We start from the raw sequence: 20,737 nt of genomic DNA on the forward strand, positions 1-20,737 counted from the left end.
TCTCTTATTGTTGCTCACACTATATTGATGAAGGTTTTTGGACCTTTCATGTGATTTTTTGAGACCGATTTGGATCTTCAGGGAATAAATCCGAGATAATCCTCTACTTCAAGCAGGAAATTCAAGTGAAAGAATGAATTTCGGTGCAAGGAATAGCTAAGAACAAAATTAGGGTTCTAGAATAAGAGAGAGAATAATTATGAAATAATTCTGATGTATTTTTTCTTTGCTCACAGCAGAGCTAATATAGCAAAATTGGTTACACGAGTGCCCTACATGGCCAGCTCATCAATTCAAAACAAAATTGTAAAAAAATAGAACTTAAAAGTAAAAATAAATTATAACTGTAAATATTTATTTTTACTATGGTATTTCCTGTGACATTTTTTATAGCATTGAAAATGACTGGTTTATCTACAGAATCTCTACAGGCTATAATACTCACCTTTTGAAGGATTTCTCTTCATTAATGCATTCAATGCCAAAGAAAAGTATTGATATTGATTCAACATCGGGAAGGAGCATGTTCCGTGTGATACTCTATGTACCCTAGGTAGTTGAAGAACATGCACAAAAATATTGAAAAACATGAAATATAATTTTAAAAAATAAAATAAAAAATGTTGGATATTTGTGTGTTGGCCTCATTATGCTAAAACAAATATACAAGCAAGATGTTGGACCAAATGTTTCAACATGTTAGGTACAAAAGATGTTGGACCAAATGTTGTAACATGTTTGGGTACGACAGTCAGATTGCCCAAATCTCGCGCATTTATTACACGTATCTGCTATATATGGAAATCCACTCTACAAACGTGTATATCAAGATTTGATCTGATCAAGACGTTATTAGTGCAGATATGTTCTTATCAAGACTTAATGGAATGATTCAACACATTGTTTATTTCCTAAAGAGGATCAACTATTTTAGGAAAGTTTTTATTAAGGTCTGATTTGCTTAGCTGGACGTGACTCAAAGACCAGCTGTGTTCTGAAGCTTATCTTGGACGATCAGGAGCGTGCTAGCTCTGTCTATATAAAGAAGACTCAAGGCCAAGATTTTAATGAACCGAAACCATTGTTTCATCAAAGATGTAGTCTTTAGGGTTTCGTGTCTTTAAGCCACTCTCTAGGAGAGTTGGTGTAAGTGAACCACTCGGGTTGTGAGATGGTCACTATGTCCTCACTCAGAAACCTTTAGGTAATGAGTTGAGTATTGTAATATCTCTGAAGCTTTTAAGCAAGGAGATAATGTTTGTATTTGATTGTAATTCTTGCTTGTGGATTCTATAACACGAGCTAAGAAGTAAGTTTATTAGTTTAAGGTTACTCCTAAGCTTTGAAGTACGGAGTTTACCATGTGTAATTCACTTGAAGCTTTTAAGCAAAAGTGAAGTGTTGTCTTGGCAAGTTGTCGCCACATCTTTCCCAACATTTTATAAACAACACAGGTTGTGTTGAGTGAGTGGAAGTGAGATGGGATCTCATGTCTAGGAGTTCCTAGGCAGAAGTTACATGAGTAGTGTCGAGGTCATAAGGCGTAAACCTAGGATTTGCTGGAGGTCTTAGTGTAAGACGTAAACCGAGGGTTTGCTGGAGGTCTTAGTGACTAGAGCTATTAGTGGATTTCCTTCCTGGATTGGTATCCCCCAGAGTAGGCAGGTTGGCTGAACTGGGTTAACAATTTCCTGTGCAGTTTATTTACTTGTTGATTTTATTATGTTTCGTAAGATGTTCCAACATTAAGTATGACATTCTCTTTAAATTGAATGTTGGAACATCTGATAAAACATTATTTCGCAGTATCCGTTTTAATGTTATATGCCTTGCCGTGTTATTTTTGTCAGACCAGATGTCTCGACATTCTATACAACATCTGGTTCTGCTATACCAGAATTTCAATTGGTATCAGAGCAGGCATCCTGTTCTGTTTTCTGGATGAGATCCTAGGGAAGATACTTTCTGGTTATGGGCAAGTAAGGAATACTGAAAATTTGTTTGAACTTGGAGAAGTTCACATTGATTGAATGGTCCCTAGAAGTGGAGGATGGACTATTCATGATAGGGTGTGTATTAGACCTATATTTTGTTGTTCAGGCGTGTAGATCTTGTGATGAGTTGTTGTATGGTTTGATTTATTTTCAAACATGTGTTATTGTAGTGTGCCTGAAGTTTGTTGAGGAGTTTTGTGGTTTGAATTCCGCTGCATACATATCTGATGGAAAACTCCTGGTGGTTTTGGTTGTTGAGGATGCACCACTCCGTTCTATGATGTAAGCCCTGGTGTGGTGATGCTCGAGGAGAGTTTTTTGATTAACTTGTTAGAGATGCCAAAGATACTTGGGGGTGATCTTAAGTCCACTCATAAAGGCACTCATGTATGAGTTTGTTGAAAAGGAATCTGAAGGAAGTTATGAGCAATTTATTTTTGCTTCCAACTGTAACGACCCGTTTTTCGTATTCGTATATCTTATTAAATGTATTTTATTGATTAATTGGCTTTTATTATTTTAGTGAGCGGCGAATAATTATTTAGCCGAACGTAAGTTATTAGGCGCGAGAACCTTGGTTTTGGGCTTAGGGGCGTGAGAGGCATGGGCCTAAGCCATTTGGGCTTGGTTCATGACATTTGAGAAGTAGTATAAGTAGCAAGTCAAACTTATGAATAGTTTCACAATTCATTTTCTTTGAACCTTGAGTGAGTAAGAGCAAGAGCAAAACCATAGAGCTAAGCTAGGGTTTGATCAAGAGAGAAAGCTTGAGCAAGAGAAGGCTTGGATCATCATCTTTGCTTAAGGTAAGAGATTAGAATTCATGATTCTTGAGTGACAAGGAGGGGGGAGATTGTCTATGTCTCCGTTCCCGAACTCTCCCACTCAATTTCTTTTAGACTTTTGATAAGCTTTTGTATGTGAGTATGATGTTCTTCATCATCACTTTGTATGTGTTAATCACTAGCTTGATTTCATGATGAATATGTATGTGTTTGGATCATTTTTGGAAAGTTTATGAAAGTTACTTAAAACTCAAGTAATTGGCTTGATTTTGATTATTTGAGGTATTTGGATGTTTGGAAGGGATGATTAATGTTCCTAGATACCATATATGTTTGGAATGGCTGTTTATATGAATTTATAACATGTTTGGATGAATTTTTGAGTTGATTTGGTGTTAAACCGCCTTAGATAACTCAAGAACAGATTTTCTTTCTGATGTAGTTCGCTACAGCGAAAGGAGATTCGCTTAGCGAATGAGTTCGCTACCTGTTCGCTTTGGATTCGCTTAGCGAACAGTACTGAACCTGCAACTTTTGTTATTGTTTATAAGTGTGATTAGGCACTTGTAACATGGTTTAAGGGTATCCTTACATGATTGTTGATACATGTTGATACTGTTAATGCTTATTGATAATCGTTATATGATTGATAAACGTATATGCAATAAGATTGTAGCTTAATGTGAGCAATGTTATGTTTTGGCATTAATTTGCAATGTTAAGTGAATGTGTTAGGATTGTGTTCCCGCGTTCATAAAAGAGTAGCTTCGAGCTAGAGAAATATCATGTTGATGATATGTGCAACCATACATGCATTCATGTATATATATGTTGAATTGGAAACTTGGGTTCCAATAGATTTAAATGGATTTTTGAGTCCATAAGGAAGCTGAGGATCGGATTAGATGAATCCATAAGATCTAGAGCTGCTATCCAGCAGGATATAAAACTGTTTAACTTATCCATAAGGGATATGAAGGTTTGGTAAGTTCCGAACAATCCGGCAAGATGTAAAACTGTTAACTTATCCATGAGGGATATGGAGGCAATTGGTACCACATGCATTAGTCGTGTCTAGGGATGACATGACATAGAATGATTGGCATTAGATACATTAGGGTAAATGCGCATATATTTGATAAATGGTATGTGACATTATCTGATTGAACTGTGCTAAACTTTATTGATTGATCACTGTTTGGTGCAATGTTTTGACGTGAGTTAGAATATGTATGATGTAGTTTGAAAGTGTAAGACCTTTCTTATACTCGTATGATATGCGGTTATGTTTTCTAACTCTCTGCTTTGTGTTATTTGCTGGACCTTTGGGGGTTCAGATATTCAGGCTGAGGATTGTGCCGACGTTTAGACTGCTGTTCTAGCGTGGTGTGGAAGTACCTTTTGGTGAGGAGACTTAGCATAGATTACTCCTCTTAGTACTAGCTTTTGACTAGAGTTTGTAAATAGTGAATGCTCTGGTAATGTAACATCGAGTCGGGGTTACGCTTGGATTTCATCGTATATCGGTGTTACCTTTTGTTATGCTAGTTCTTGTATAAGTGACATCCTTAGGGATGAATATGGCTTATGGCTTATATATGTATATATATATGCAATGCTTGGTTGAATGAATCCGCTGTTGCTTTTCATGTTAAAATTTCATGATGCTCTGTGTGTATGCTTGTGTTTTTAATTACCGCGTGGCACTCTGCCTTTACACTTGTTGAAAAGTTTTTAAAATTACGTTTTTAACGGTAGTATGGGTTAGGGTGTTACAATAGTGGTATCAGAGCCTGGTTGGTTCGTGTGAACCAATTAGGACTTTTCTTTTCCCCGTATGAGCATGTGTAGGGAACACTGTTAGTACTTTCTAACGTCTAGTTGTGATTCGTTCAGGAATCATGGCTGCTGCGAGGACGAATGCTCAGATTGCGGAGGCTTTGGCCGCACTCACCAACATTGTGGTTAGAGATCATCAACCCGGAAGAGAGGTAGAGATGAGGTTGGAAAGGTTCATGAAGCAGAAACCGCCAACATTTACCGGAGGTTACAACCCGGATGGAGCTCATAAGTGGCTGGAGGAACTTGAGATAATTTTTGAAGCAATGGATTGTTCCGAGGAAGGGAAGACAACCCTTGGAACATATGTGTTGCGTGAGGAAGCGAATGTGTGGTGGAAGAATGCTAAGTTGAGGCTAGGACCCGGTGGTATGGCTATACCATGGGCAATGTTTAAAAGAGAATTTTTGGTTAAGTATTTTCCTGTTGATGTGAAGAACAAGAAAGTGGTGGAATTCATGGAGTTGAAACAGGGAAATATGACGGTAGCTGATTATGCCGTCAAGTTTGAGACCTTGTGTGCGTTTAGCCCGCATTACAACACTATGGAAGCGGAGAACGACAAGTGTGTGAAGTTTGAAAGTGGTCTACGTCCAGACATCAAGCATATGATTGGATTTTCACAGATAAGGGATTTTGCGACCCTTGTGAACAAGAGTAGGATCTGTGATGAAGATGGTAGAGCTAAGGTGAACTACTACAAGGCTGCGAATGACCGAAAAGGGAAAGGACAAGAGCGCGGAAAACCTTATGACAACCGCGGTAAGGGGAATTCAAGTGGAAGTAGGAAACCGAATGATGGAAACTGTTACAAATGTGGAGGGCGGGGTCATATGTCGTATGATTGCCCGAAGAAATTGGACAAGTGTTTGAATTGTGGGAAGTTAGGCCACAAAACTGAAGTGTGTAGGACAAGAGTGTTTTGTTTCAACTGTGGTGAGGAGGGCCACAAGAGTATAATCTGCAAGAAGCCCAAGAAAGTGGTGGGCAAGGTGTTTGCTTTGAGTGGAGAGGATGCTAGCCTTGAGGACAATCTCATTAGAGGCCGTTGTTTTTCCGAAGCCGGAGGAGAACTTGCATTTGATGAGCGGAAAGGAAGTATCGGAAGCGTTGAAAGAACATGCCGAGATGTTCATGATGTTTGCATCATTGAAACTCGAAGGAGGAGTTAAGATAGAAGAGTTACCGATCGTTTGTGAATTCCCAGATGTGTTTCCGGATGATATATCTGACGTGCCTCCAAAGCGAGAGGTAGAGTTTTCTATCGACCTAGTACCTGGAACTAGTCCGATATCGATGGCGCCGTATCGAATGTCAGCGTCAGAGTTGAATGAGTTGAAGAAGCAACTTGAAGAGCTGCTTGAGAAGAGGTTTGTTCGACCGAGTGTTTCGCCATGGGGAGCGCCGGTATTGCTTGTGAAGAAGAAAGATGGAAGCATGAGATTATGTATAGACTATCGTCAGTTGAACAAAGTGACGATCAAGAATAAATATCCACTTCCGAGGATAGATGATTTGATGGATCAACTAGTTGGAGCTTGTGTGTTTAGTAAGATCGATTTGAGATCTGGATACCATCAGATTAGAGTGAAGACGGAAGACATACCTAAGACTGCATTTAGGACGAGGTATGGGCACTACGAGTATTCAGTTATGCCGTTTGGTGTGACCAATGCACCTGGAGTTTTCATGGAGTATATGAACCGAATTTTCCATTCATTTTTGGATAGATTCGTGGTGGTGTTCATCGACGACATTTTGATTTACTCAAAATCCGAGGAAGAGCACGAAGAGCACTTGAGGATTGTTTTGCAAGTCTTGAAGGAGAAGAAGTTGTATGCCAAGTTGTCGAAGTGTGAATTTTGGATGAAAGAGGTGAGTTTCCTAGGGCATATAATTTCAAGTGGAGGAATCGCGGTAGACCCTGCGAAGGTTGACGCTGTGTCACAGTGGGGAACGCCGGAATCTGTTTCAGAGATTAGAAGTTTTCTTGGTTTAGCCGGTTATTATAGAAGATTCATCGAAGGTTTTTCGAAGTTGGCTTTGCCGTTAACCAAGTTGACAAGGAAAGATCAAGCGTTTGTTTGGGATGGTATTTGTGAGAAGAGTTTCCAAGAGCTCAAGAGAAGGTTGACTACTGCACCCGTGTTGATTTTACCTGATGCCAAAGAATCGTTCGTCGTGTATTGCGATGCTTCGAAGTTAGGACTTGGCGGAGTGCTTATGCAAGGGGGTAATGTGGTAGCATATGCTTCAAGGCAACTGAAGGTTCACGAGAGGAACTATCCAACGCATGATTTGGAGTTAGCCGCAGTGGTGTTTGCTTTGAAAGTGTGGAGACACTACTTGTATGGATCGAGGTTTGAAGTGTTTAGTGATCACAAGAGTCTGAAGTACTTATTCGACCAGAAGGAGTTGAATATGAGGCAACGGAGATGGCTCGAATTCTTAAAGGACTACGATTTTGAATTGAGTTATCACCCTGGAAAAGCCAATGTGGTGGCCGATGCTTTAAGTAGGAAAACTTTGCATATGTCATCATTGATGGTAAGAGAGTTAGAGTTGATTGAAGAATTCCGAGACTTGAGTCTTGTGTGCGAGGTTACTTCTTCAAGTGTGAAGCTTGGAATGTTAAAGTTGACGAATCCTTTTCTCGAAGATATTAAAGAACGTCAGAAATCGGATAAGAAATTGATGGAGAAGATGGTACTCATCAATGAAGGCAAGGAGACCAATATCAAGATTGACGAAAGTGGAGTCATGAGATTTCACGGAAGAGTTTGTGTACCGGATGTACCCGAATTGAAGAGAATGATCATGGAGGAAGGTCACAGAAGTGGTTTGAGTATACATCCTGGAGTAACCAAGATGTATCAGGATTTGAGGAAGTTGTTTTGGTGGCCGGGAATGAAGAGACAAATTTCTGAATTTGTTTATTCATGCTTAACTTGTCAGAAATCGAAGATTGAACATCAGAAGCCGTTTGGTTTGTTGCAACCAATGTTTATACCAGAATGGAAATGGGATAGCATTGCAATGGATTTTGTGGGAGGTTTACCGAAGACCAAGAAAGGTCATGAGGTGATTTGGGTAGTAGTAGATCGTTTGACGAAGTGTGCTCACTTCATTGCTATCAGGAAAGGTACTTTGGTGCCTAAGTTGGCCGAGATTTATGTGGAGCAAATTGTGAAGCTACATGGTATTCCAACAAGTATTATTTCGGATAGAGATCCGAGATTTACTTCTAGATTTTGGGAGAGCTTGCAAGAAGCTTTAGGAACGAAGTTGAGGTTGAGTTCAGCGTATCATCCTCAGACAGATGGTCAGTCGGAGAGGACGATACAATCCTTAGAAGATTTGTTGAGGGCATGTGTTTTGGAGCAAAACGTGAATTGGGATTCTTGTTTACCGTTGGTAGAGTTTACATACAACAACAGTTACCATTCTAGTATCGGAATGGCACCGTTTGAGGCTTTGTATGGGAGAAGGTGTAGGACACCTCTGTGTTGGTATGAAAATGGAGAAGGTGCAATTCTTGGACCAGAGATTGTACAAGAAACAACAGAGAAGATTCGGATGATTCGTGAGAAGATGAAAGCGTCTCAGAGTCGACAGAAGAGTTATCATGATAAGAGGAGGAAGGACATTGAATTCCAAGAAGGGGATCATGTATTCCTACGAGTTAAATCGACTACGGGAGTAGGACGTGCGTTGAAGTCAAGGAAGTTGACGTCGAGGTTTATGGGGCCATTTGAGATTTTGAAGCGAGTTGGGAAAGTTGCGTATAGGATTGCATTACCGCCATCATTGGCGAATTTGCACGATGTTTTTCATGTATCACAGTTGCGCAAGTATGTGTCTGATCCGACACACGTGATTGAATCGGACGATGTTCAAGTGAGGGATGACTTGACCATCGAGACTGTGCCTTTGAGAATCGAAGGGAGAGAAGTGAAGAGGTTGAGAAACAAAGAGATTGCATCCGTGAAAGTCGTGTGGGGAGGACCGGCTGGTGAGAATGCGACGTGGGAGTTGGAAAACAAGATGAGAGATTCTTATCCCGATCTGTTTCTAGGTAATTTCGAGGGCGAAATTCTTTTAAGGGGGGTAGGATTGTAACGACCCGTTTTTCGTATTCGTATATCTTATTAAATGTATTTTATTGATTAATTGGCTTTTATTATTTTAGTGAGCGGCGAATAATTATTTAGCCGAACGTAAGTTATTAGGCGCGAGAACCTTGGTTTTGGGCTTAGGGGCGTGAGAGGCATGGGCCTAAGCCATTTGGGCTTGGTTCATGACATTTGAGAAGTAGTATAAGTAGCAAGTCAAACTTATGAATAGTTTCACAATTCATTTTCTTTGAACCTTGAGTGAGTAAGAGCAAGAGCAAAACCATAGAGCTAAGCTAGGGTTTGATCAAGAGAGAAAGCTTGAGCAAGAGAAGGCTTGGATCATCATCTTTGCTTAAGGTAAGAGATTAGAATTCATGATTCTTGAGTGACAAGGAGGGGGGAGATTGTCTATGTCTCCGTTCCCGAACTCTCCCACTCAATTTCTTTTAGACTTTTGATAAGCTTTTGTATGTGAGTATGATGTTCTTCATCATCACTTTGTATGTGTTAATCACTAGCTTGATTTCATGATGAATATGTATGTGTTTGGATCATTTTTGGAAAGTTTATGAAAGTTACTTAAAACTCAAGTAATTGGCTTGATTTTGATTATTTGAGGTATTTGGATGTTTGGAAGGGATGATTAATGTTCCTAGATACCATATATGTTTGGAATGGCTGTTTATATGAATTTATAACATGTTTGGATGAATTTTTGAGTTGATTTGGTGTTAAACCGCCTTAGATAACTCAAGAACAGATTTTCTTTCTGATGTAGTTCGCTACAGCGAAAGGAGATTCGCTTAGCGAATGAGTTCGCTACCTGTTCGCTTTGGATTCGCTTAGCGAACAGTACTGAACCTGCAACTTTTGTTATTGTTTATAAGTGTGATTAGGCACTTGTAACATGGTTTAAGGGTATCCTTACATGATTGTTGATACATGTTGATACTGTTAATGCTTATTGATAATCGTTATATGATTGATAAACGTATATGCAATAAGATTGTAGCTTAATGTGAGCAATGTTATGTTTTGGCATTAATTTGCAATGTTAAGTGAATGTGTTAGGATTGTGTTCCCGCGTTCATAAAAGAGTAGCTTCGAGCTAGAGAAATATCATGTTGATGATATGTGCAACCATACATGCATTCATGTATATATATGTTGAATTGGAAACTTGGGTTCCAATAGATTTAAATGGATTTTTGAGTCCATAAGGAAGCTGAGGATCGGATTAGATGAATCCATAAGATCTAGAGCTGCTATCCAGCAGGATATAAAACTGTTTAACTTATCCATAAGGGATATGAAGGTTTGGTAAGTTCCGAACAATCCGGCAAGATGTAAAACTGTTAACTTATCCATGAGGGATATGGAGGCAATTGGTACCACATGCATTAGTCGTGTCTAGGGATGACATGACATAGAATGATTGGCATTAGATACATTAGGGTAAATGCGCATATATTTGATAAATGGTATGTGACATTATCTGATTGAACTGTGCTAAACTTTATTGATTGATCACTGTTTGGTGCAATGTTTTGACGTGAGTTAGAATATGTATGATGTAGTTTGAAAGTGTAAGACCTTTCTTATACTCGTATGATATGCGGTTATGTTTTCTAACTCTCTGCTTTGTGTTATTTGCTGGACCTTTGGGGGTTCAGATATTCAGGCTGAGGATTGTGCCGACGTTTAGACTGCTGTTCTAGCGTGGTGTGGAAGTACCTTTTGGTGAGGAGACTTAGCATAGATTACTCCTCTTAGTACTAGCTTTTGACTAGAGTTTGTAAATAGTGAATGCTCTGGTAATGTAACATCGAGTCGGGGTTACGCTTGGATTTCATCGTATATCGGTGTTACCTTTTGTTATGCTAGTTCTTGTATAAGTGACATCCTTAGGGATGAATATGGCTTATGGCTTATATATGTATATATATATGCAATGCTTGGTTGAATGAATCCGCTGTTGCTTTTCATGTTAAAATTTCATGATGCTCTGTGTGTATGCTTGTGTTTTTAATTACCGCGTGGCACTCTGCCTTTACACTTGTTGAAAAGTTTTTAAAATTACGTTTTTAACGGTAGTATGGGTTAGGGTGTTACACCAACTCTAAAAGGCTAACCTCCATTGGCTTTGATAAAGGATTTCTTGGTGTGTTCCGTTAGAAGGGAACTGATGTCTTATCAGATGTTGGAACATCTGACGGAACATCTGACGAGCAGATTCTGCAGAATCTTGTTGGATGACAGTAGGGCATGGCAGATGCTTGGGTGCTAAACAAATGTGTGTGTTGGTTACATATGTTTGGAACCTTCTCCTGACCTGGAAGAGGAGGCATCTGTGTCTGAGATGGTTTCTACGCTAGAAACATGTCTTAGATAAATTTGTTGGGACACAATCAACATATGGTTGACCTCTTGGGTTAGTTCGTGTCTGATCCAAGTAAGTGGTAGTTGAAGTTGTGTGTAGTGTTGATGTGCTATATAATGTTCTAACCATGCATGTTATATTCTTGTGATAATATCTAGTTGTATGAATGCATGATTAAACAAGGAGGATTTATTTTTTTGGGACCAAAGGATTATGGTTCTCTGGTATTTTTGGTGAAGTTAATTCTTTACCTTGTGCGTTAAAGATATCTTTTGAATTAAGATTGATGAAGTTTTTACTTCCCTTCAAGATATGTGTTTGTGTTGAAGAGAAAGGAAGTATATGTTGCATCCCTCTCTCCATTGTCTGGTGCACACTAATCAAGGGAAATCCATCTGATGTATTTAATGCTTCCACTAAGGTCACAAGTGAGTTTGTTGATCTGTCTCTGAAAATGATGTTGCGTCGAATGTTGGTACATCTTTGGCACCTAAGACTGATGTTGTGCTAAGTACTGTCACATCTGTAGTACCTGATATTATGTTGGATCAAAGTGTTCCAGATACCTGTTAGAGGGAATCTCCTCTATAGGTTCAGAAGAATGGCATCAAACATCTCAAAGTAAGACAAGGGGTTGGAACATTAGAAGAATTTTTTTTTGAGATGTAAAATATGCACGTCCCTGCATGTGTGGATGATTTGATATTGAAGGTTGATCAACTACTGATGGTTGATTCTCCTGTGTCCCCTTGCAAGAGTTATGGACTACTATGGTATCTTCAGACCATAGTTCAGGATGAAACCGATGGGATTGAGATTGATGTCAGAATTAATGTTGAAACATCTTCTACAACATCTGCTCCTTCAGCCAAGGAAGCTGGTTCTACTCAGGGTGGAGTACAAGGTCAAGCAACTGACCTAATCTGGAATGACCTTTTTATAAGAATAACTGTCATGAGTGGATGTTATCTGTTGGTGCCATATATGTGCAGAAGAATGATGTCAGATCTAATGTCCTACCTTGTGTGAGAAGGTGTTTTGAAAAACCTGGATGATCTGCATTGATGGTACTCTATTGGGAGCTTCTTGAATGATGTCTATGCACAATGAGTTCTTTTGAATGGTGATTTATGAATCAATGTAATTGGGTTCCAAAATCAGAAGCTGGTGTCCCAAATGATGTTGTAACATCATATTTATTGATGGCTGTTCTGTGGAAGGTGCTTGAGACTTTGCATGGGAGTGCTCAAGCTGTGTGGTCAGAAGACGTGTTTCTGACTATGTGAATCAGAATGTGGAGGTTCTGATCTTGTTTTAATAGTATGCTCTAGCAATGCATGACTATTTATTCCACTAGTATCAACAACTACTAGTGAATGTAAGGGCAGAAGAATATTGTCAAATACTGAGGTTTGATAATTGTCTTTGGTTTTCTTCTGTTGCAAGTCACTCTAGAAAAGGGTTGATAATCAGGATCTTAGTCAAGCTTTTAAGCAAACTAAGATGTTTTGGACTTTGTGAGTGACTTTACACCTTGTATGCATGACATCCTGCCTATTCAAAAGGTCATGATACATAGTGTGGTTCTGCTAGGACATTGATCAGATGTGTCCTTGTTAAGTGAAGAGGTCAGAATGCTTGGATGTATTCTCAAGAAGTGAGAGTATCTGACTCAGAATCGACTCTACTGAAGGAGTTGGTGTTGCCCTTCAACATGAAAGCATGAAGTCTTTCACATGTTTTCGTTTAGTGCTCGAGTTTTCATCTTCAGATGGAGCCCTGATTATCTATGACAGGTAGAGTCATGTGTTTTTCTGTGGATTGCATTGGTACATATATATTGTCTAGAGTGTTGTACAAGCTTCTGGAGATCTTTGCCTCATATGAGAATATGATGTCAGATAACATGTTGTGACATTATGAAATTATTAACAAGGCATGATTGATTCTAGTCATGTAAAGCTGAAAAATTATATCAGTTATTCACATATCTCTCGAGTGGTTAAATGGTTGAGTCTGGGAGAATTTATTTTTCTCTACAGTTTTTTTGGAAGGACTTTCCAGGAGTCTTCATTATTGAGAAATGTCACAAATGTGATATTCAGATGTCTTGGTATGTGTCACTAAGTCTAAGTGAAAGAAGAACACTTAGAATCAAGTGGAAGACAGTATGTTTGAAGATGTGTTGATCAATGCAAGTAAAAGAAGACAATGTCCGACTGAATGTTAGAACATTATTCGAGACATGTTTCCTGTAAGATCAACAAGGAAGTGAAATGGACAGTGTGATCAACCACGTGTCAAAAGGGAATGCATAAAAGGTCTGTGAATACTTTGAATCCATCTGAAACTACTTCTATATTGCTTGGTGAACAAAATGTGCATCATCTAGGAAACCTATTTCTAAATCCATTATCCAGGTTAATCTTATCTCTCAAAAGATCCTAGAAAAGCCTATCTATGTTTGTTGATGATGTTAATAAACCTACCAAACTCGTTTTGATAACCTCATTGATTCAGTTGTCACCCCATAATGTTGAGTCAAATGTTGTTACATCTGTTAAAAGTTTTTTTTGTCAGTTCAAATGTTGTGGGTAGTGTTGAAACATCTGTAAGATCTGTCTTTGAAATTGTAATTTTAGATAAACCAAGATCTCTTAAAACCATAGGTCAGTCTAGTATGAATGTTGTGGTTGTTGATGACGTTTTTTTGAAATTTTTTCATGTGTCATCTTTCAAAGTTGTTGATTCTGTCACTTTGTTATTCCCCACTAAAGTTGTGGTTGTGTCCCCCAAAGAAACCTCACCTGAGTCTGATGTCACATCAGATGTCGAAACATCTTGGATCAACCTGTTGGTGTTGTTGAAACCTGTTCTACAATTCCCAAACTGATGTTGATATAGTTCTGAGAGTTTTAAACCTGATGGTGGTTTGGAGTATTGAAGTTTAGACTGTGGTGGAAGAAACTGATCTTGATGATCTTCCACGTGACCAAGCTATTGCTCAAAGTATGACTGAAAGAGAACTGGTCATGCTATGATTGTTTGTGTGGATGTGCACTCTGTTGAGAAGTACTATATGTGTTCAGATGTGTTGTGATCAGATGTGATAATGCTCAGATTTGTGATACTTAAATGTGATTACTACTATTATATGTGACAGTTTCAAATCTGCTTCTGAAACCTCTAGCTTTATGTTCTCATGAAATATGTTATGGTATGATGTCATTCATGATGTCCACACATCCTGATCTGATTTTTGAGAATTTATTTTTCTCTGATGTGTGAGAATTCATTTTCCTCTGTATATGGGAGTTTATTTCTCCCTTTGTGCTTTAAAGGAGAAAGAAGCTATGAGAAGTATTACTAGCTCCTGACATTATTATCTCTGCTGGTGTGAATGTTGTTGATTCCACAAACACAATTATAGATGTTCTTGTTGCTGATGTATCTCAGACAAAAGATGCTATTGGTTCTGTTGTTGATAAATCAAAACAAACTGGTCCTGAAAAGGATGTTGTGACAGACGTTGACACATCTGTGGACCAACCTAAGGCTGATGTTACTATTGTCCAGAAACCTGTTCAAGAAACTGCTGTGGTGAAAGATGTTGGGACATCTGTTGACCCATCTGACTCATCTGATGAAGAGACAGAGTCTGATGAAGAGAATTCTACTGAGGTTGAAGAAGGGTCTCTCAGTCTAAAGAAAGGCATCAAACTGTGCCACTTAATGAAGAAGTGGTTGAAGAACATGTATGAGGTTATTGTGCCTGCTAGTAAGAAGAGATAGAGTCTGAACAGAAAGGAAGCACCTTCAAGTAACTCTGAGTATAATGTTGAGGAGGATGTACCAGACATCACACCCTCTGCCTCAAAGAAAAAGTCTGGTGGGAAAAAGATCCCTCAGAATGTGCATGTTGCTCCCTGTGACAATGTTTCCTTTCATCGTGCTTCCTTTGCACAAGATGGGATCATATGTACAGGAGGAGTTTTTGCTAGATGGATGCTCCATGCCCTGTTTGGAAGACTACGTGCTTTGATATCATGCTGGAAGAACTTGTGCTAGAAGCTGTGCTACCATATGTTGAAACATCTTTTCTAACATATGCTATGTGTTGTGCTAACATGTGTTGAAACATCTTTGTTATCAATGCTCTGATATCATACCGGAGGAACCTGTGCTATCTGATGTGGTACTAGATGGTGAAACATCTTGGCCATCATGTTGAAAATATTGTGCTGATGAAGTGTGATCTGTTTTAGGCTATTTGATGATGACTCCACTGCTGATTTATATCTGATGAGGTATGTATCCCATGGTGTTGTCTTCGTTTGTAGTAGCTCTGTGCACTATGTTCCTGGATATCTATACTATTGTACTCTTTGATTAATGCATGAAGACCCTATTTTGTCTAAACTTCCGACTAAAAAGGGAAGTAGTTTAGTAGTTGGTAGGCATGATAGGTTTTGCTGCTAATGTCTGTTGTGCTACCTGATGTTGAAACATATGCATGCTCTTTTAGTGGTTGGATGTGTTCTACTATATGATGTGGTGTCTGATGCTTAGACATCTGCTAACCTGAGTGGTGTAGTATTGAATCTGTGCTGCTGTATGTTTATGTGCTGATATGGATGATAAAATTGAGGGGAGTAAGAATTGTTTTTTGATGATCATTCTGATAAGCATGTGTCAATGTATTTGGAGGGAGTAAAATTAATTTTTGCTCTGATTCTGATTTTGAGGGGAAGTAGCATAATGCAGTAAGTGGATACTATTCTGTTTTGCAAAGCTCTATTTGTTTGCTCTGGATGATGTCCTGCCATATGTTGGAACATCCTGGATGCATGAGAACTTATTTTTCTCAGCTATGTGAGAATTTACTCTTCCCAACTGCTACTTTGTGGTTTGCTTAAGGAGTTGTGATCTGTGATGTGTTTTGTGTGCGGTAGCAGTATGTGATGTATGGTATCTGATGATTATATGATGTGGAGCATAATGTGGAGGACATTTGTATTTTTTGTTGGTACGTGATGTAATGCTTCTGCTATTTCAAGACTATGGATTTGTTATGCTCTGATATTCTGCACTATGGATTTCTGTGATGTTCATTACTATTGCTCTTAATGCATGAAGTTTTTGTTTGGCATATTTTGTGGCTAAAAAGGGGGAGTAGTATGTTTGTGTTTGTCTGCTACTTTATAATGATGTATCTGATGTTGTGACATGCTAGTCTAGCCTGTCTATGAAGAAGTAGTAGTGTGTGCAGTAACATGCATGAATTCAGGGGGAGTAAGAACCAGTTTGTCTGATGGCCTGATGAGATGCATGAGCTGATGTATTCAGGGGGAGCAAAAATATGTTTTTCTCTGATCTGATATTAAGGGGGAGTAATGCAATATCAAGTTCTTTGCCTATGTGTGCTTAATGTATGGATGTTATGATGCGCTACAAATTGTTGAAACATCTTGATGCTGATGTGGGAATTTATTTTTCCCAAGTGTGCTTGTGAGAGTTTATTTCTCTCTACTGAAGGATGAAGCTAAGTTGGTTATGATTCCGCTGTTGTGTATGCCTCTGATGGTTTATGGTAAAGTTTATTTCTTTACCCTGTGCGTTATTTTCATTTGAGGAAATCTTTTGGAAGTAACATAGAAGATGTTCTACCTTCCTTCATATTTGTGTGCTCACGTTAACTTGAAGGATTGTATGGTTTTTAAATCTCTCTGTGCTTATTAATGGGCTGAAGTTGTTTTAGCCAAAAATTGCCAAAGGGGGAGATTGTTGGATATTTGTGTGTTGGCCTCATTATGCTAAAACAAATATACAAGCAAGATGTTGGACCAAATGTTTCAACATGTTAGGTACAAAAGATGTTGGACCAAATGTTGTAACATGTTTGGGTACGACAGTCAGATTGCCCAAATCTCGCGCATTTATTACACGTATCTGCTATATATGGAAATCCACTCTACAAACGTGTATATCAAGATTTGATCTGATCAAGACGTTATTAGTGCAGATATGTTCTTATCAAGACTTAATGGAATGATTCAACACATTGTTTATTTCCTAAAGAGGATCAACTATTTTAGGAAAGTTTTTATTAAGGTCTGATTTGCTTAGCTGGACGTGACTCAAAGACCAGCTGTGTTCTGAAGCTTATCTTGGACGATCAGGAGCGTGCTAGCTCTGTCTATATAAAGAAGACTCAAGGCCAAGATTTTAATGAACCGAAACCATTGTTTCATCAAAGATGTAGTCTTTAGGGTTTCGTGTCTTTAAGCCACTCTCTAGGAGAGTTGGTGTAAGTGAACCACTCGGGTTGTGAGATGGTCACTATGTCCTCACTCAGAAACCTTTAGGTAATGAGTTGAGTATTGTAATATCTCTGAAGCTTTTAAGCAAGGAGATAATGTTTGTATTTGATTGTAATTCTTGCTTGTGGATTCTATAACACGAGCTAAGAAGTAAGTTTATTAGTTTAAGGTTACTCCTAAGCTTTGAAGTACGGAGTTTACCATGTGTAATTCACTTGAAGCTTTTAAGCAAAAGTGAAGTGTTGTCTTGGCAAGTTGTCGCCACATCTTTCCCAACATTTTATAAACAACACAGGTTGTGTTGAGTGAGTGGAAGTGAGATGGGATCTCATGTCTAGGAGTTCCTAGGCAGAAGTTACATGAGTAGTGTCGAGGTCATAAGGCGTAAACCTAGGATTTGCTGGAGGTCTTAGTGTAAGACGTAAACCGAGGGTTTGCTGGAGGTCTTAGTGACTAGAGCTATTAGTGGATTTCCTTCCTGGATTGGTATCCCCCAGAGTAGGCAGGTTGGCTGAACTGGGTTAACAATTTCCTGTGCAGTTTATTTACTTGTTGATTTTATTATGTTTCGTAAGATGTTCCAACATTAAGTATGACATTCTCTTTAAATTGAATGTTGGAACATCTGATAAAACATTATTTCGCAGTATCCGTTTTAATGTTATATGCCTTGCCGTGTTATTTTTGTCAGACCAGATGTCTCGACATTCTATACAACATCTGGTTCTGCTATACCAGAATTTCAAAAAATAAAAGCCCAATGACCAGACTTTGAATTACGAGGTAGTTGTGAAGAATTACCTACTTGGGCCTTCATTCAAATTTTGAGGACAAACTCAATCATCCTTAGTGTTCTGGATATTCATAAACAAGAAAAAACATTAGTAATGTAAGAATGCAATGCAAGCCATTACATTTGAATTATGATTGGAGATAATTAATTTTGTATATATTACCATTTTAGCTACAAATTTTCTTATTGTAGTATTAAGGTCGCCGTTCCAATGCCAATCATCTTGTTCCTTTACATGTACTGCTCTAAGCTTTGTTGCGTTCAACACTCCATGTGAGAAAGTTTCCATCATGGGACAATCGATCACAAATAACTTCTCCATTAGTGGAAATCTGAAGCCATGTCTTCCCTTGCAAAAACTTCTTAGGCTTGATAAATTACTCAGTCGCAAATACTCCAATTTCATAAAAGCTAGCTCAGAAGCATCATTGTCGTCATTACTTGCTACTATTTCTTCTAACCTATCACAACCATCTATGCATAATTTTTTAAGTTTTTGTAAACTAGTCGCTGTTGATGATTTCACAATATTTTCCAATCCAGCACAATTGCCCACCTCCAACTGTTCTAAATTCTCAAACAGCACTGAGGATGGAATTACATTATTGAGTCTAGAACATCTATGTACAACCAAGTTTTCAATATATCGAAGAATTGGTTGCACCTCTGATTTCTCTTCACATATAAACTTGAGGTTGTGCAAGTTAACAAGTACTAAACTTCTCAACTTAATAGATGTTTCATAATGTCCTGTGCAAACATATCCACTGAAAATCTCTGTGAAGGAGCTACATGTCACCTTAAGGTTTTCGAGATTAATAAACCTTTGGAGGAAACCTGATGGAAATTTGTCAGACTCATCATGAAAACATCGTAGGCGAAGATCTTTTACCGTGTAGATAGTCTCATCATTAAGTTGACCATTACATAACATGGTGACATCCTTGCTATTCAGAATAAGCTCCTTTGTGTTGGAGACAACCTATGAAACATAAGTTATCAGATTCAAGCTAATAACATACTGCAAGACACCCTTAAAAAGAACATACTGCAGTATCCATTTGTGGGTAGAGTATCGATCGACATTATACCTTTTCAATTGAGAGAAGCGGTAGCATATCAACTACGACATTGTCTCGGCAATTAAGAGATGTTACTGTGAATAGTTCAAGCTTGTCACAATGAAGCACATCCAAATCTCTTAAGACAGGACAATCCAAGGTATGAAATCCATGGTAGAAGCTTCGAAGATGTGTCAAATCTCGCAAACTCAAAGATGTTAATTCTGGGAAAATAAGTATTGGAACTGTGTCAGCCATTTCATCTTGTGCTACAATAATCTCTATGCCACATTCTTCTATATAAAGCTCTTGGAGATGCTGAAGCTCTTTAGCCATATGGAGTGGGAAAATATGATTAAGGTATTTGCATTCAGAAACTTTCAATATGCAGAGGTTGTGAAACTTGAAGCTTTCATTGGGATTCCCACTCCATATGTATTTCAGCATCGGTAAAAGTTTCAAAGTGAGAGTTCCCAATTGCATTTCCAGCCTTGTTTGTCTACCACCATCTGGTTTTAGATCTTTCGTTTCAAATACAACTTCCAATGCAGGACAATCAGTTACAGTCACTATCTCCAGATTCTGTAATTTATCAAGCACATGAGATGGAAATACATTTGATAATTTATCGCAGAATATAATTTTCAACTGCTTCAGTTTGTAGAAGGAATTTGGAGCTAGTTGATTGTGCCACATTGACTTCAAGTGTTCCATGTGTGAGATTACCAATGTTTCCAAGTTTGGAAATATAACCTACAATCGGTAATATACTTAGTTAGATCTTTAGACAATGTTACCATTGTTAATTTCACAAGTAGCAGAACTAAAAGAAAATCAAACAATAGTTAAAAGCTACAAAGTTGGAGTCAATGCTCACCTCATCATTAGACAACGGTTTTTGAGATGAAGGAAGACTAACCAACTTTCCATCTGAGACAAATATGTCTTCCAACATTTGGCAATTACTAATCTGAAGATATTGCAGGTTTACAAGTTCTCTCGCCACAGCGGATGAGAATGCATAAGCTATGCTGCCACATTTATCAATTGTCAAACTCGTCAAGTTTTGAATGCAAGAATGACCTGGAAGGTTGTCATCCCACAATTTCCTAGAGTTGATATTAGACAGCTTCAAGAGTTCAAGGGCCGGCATCCCAACCTATTTACAAAATAGATTATCATGCAGATCCTATTTGGCATATTAATTTATGTTGAGAAAAAAGACCAAGAATACGTGAGATTATTGAGATAGTTCATTATGAATAGTATCTAATGAGGTACAGAATGGGATGGAAAGATATGGGATTTGATGAAACAAAAATAATGTATTGTTGTTTGAAGAATCGTATTATATAGATGTCATTAGGTTTTATTCCTTTCCACTCTATTTTATATAATCCAAACAATGGCAACAAATGTCAGTTCATTTCATTCCCATTTGTCAATCCAA

General features: G+C 38.3%; 1 protein-coding gene across 6 annotated transcripts in view; it reads right to left on the reverse strand.

The window, feature by feature from the left end:
• LOC123895017 (probable disease resistance protein At4g27220) overlaps positions 1-20,737 on the reverse strand; it is a 29,447-nt gene that overhangs the window by 1,050 nt on the left and 7,660 nt on the right. For 2 of the 6 annotated variants that reach the window (XR_006804073.1, XR_006804074.1), the window contains exons 3-7: positions 20,165-20,446; positions 19,318-20,040; positions 18,390-19,208; positions 18,235-18,287; positions 446-549 (exon numbers count right to left, since the gene is read on the reverse strand). Coding sequence is in view for 2 of the 6 variants with exons in the window: in XM_045945197.1 (XP_045801153.1) it covers positions 18,270-18,287; positions 18,390-19,208; positions 19,318-20,040; positions 20,165-20,446 (1,842 nt within the window). In the remaining 4 variants the exon portion in view is untranslated. Of the gene's footprint in view, positions 1-445; positions 623-18,184; positions 18,288-18,389; positions 19,209-19,317; positions 20,041-20,164; positions 20,447-20,737 lie in introns of all 6 variants that reach the window. The other 4 variants (XM_045945197.1, XM_045945196.1, XR_006804076.1 and 1 more) reach the window with 3 other exon arrangements.

This window comes from Trifolium pratense, linkage group LG7, assembly GCF_020283565.1.
Source record: "Trifolium pratense cultivar HEN17-A07 linkage group LG7, ARS_RC_1.1, whole genome shotgun sequence".
NCBI lineage: Eukaryota > Viridiplantae > Streptophyta > Magnoliopsida > Fabales > Fabaceae > Trifolium > Trifolium pratense.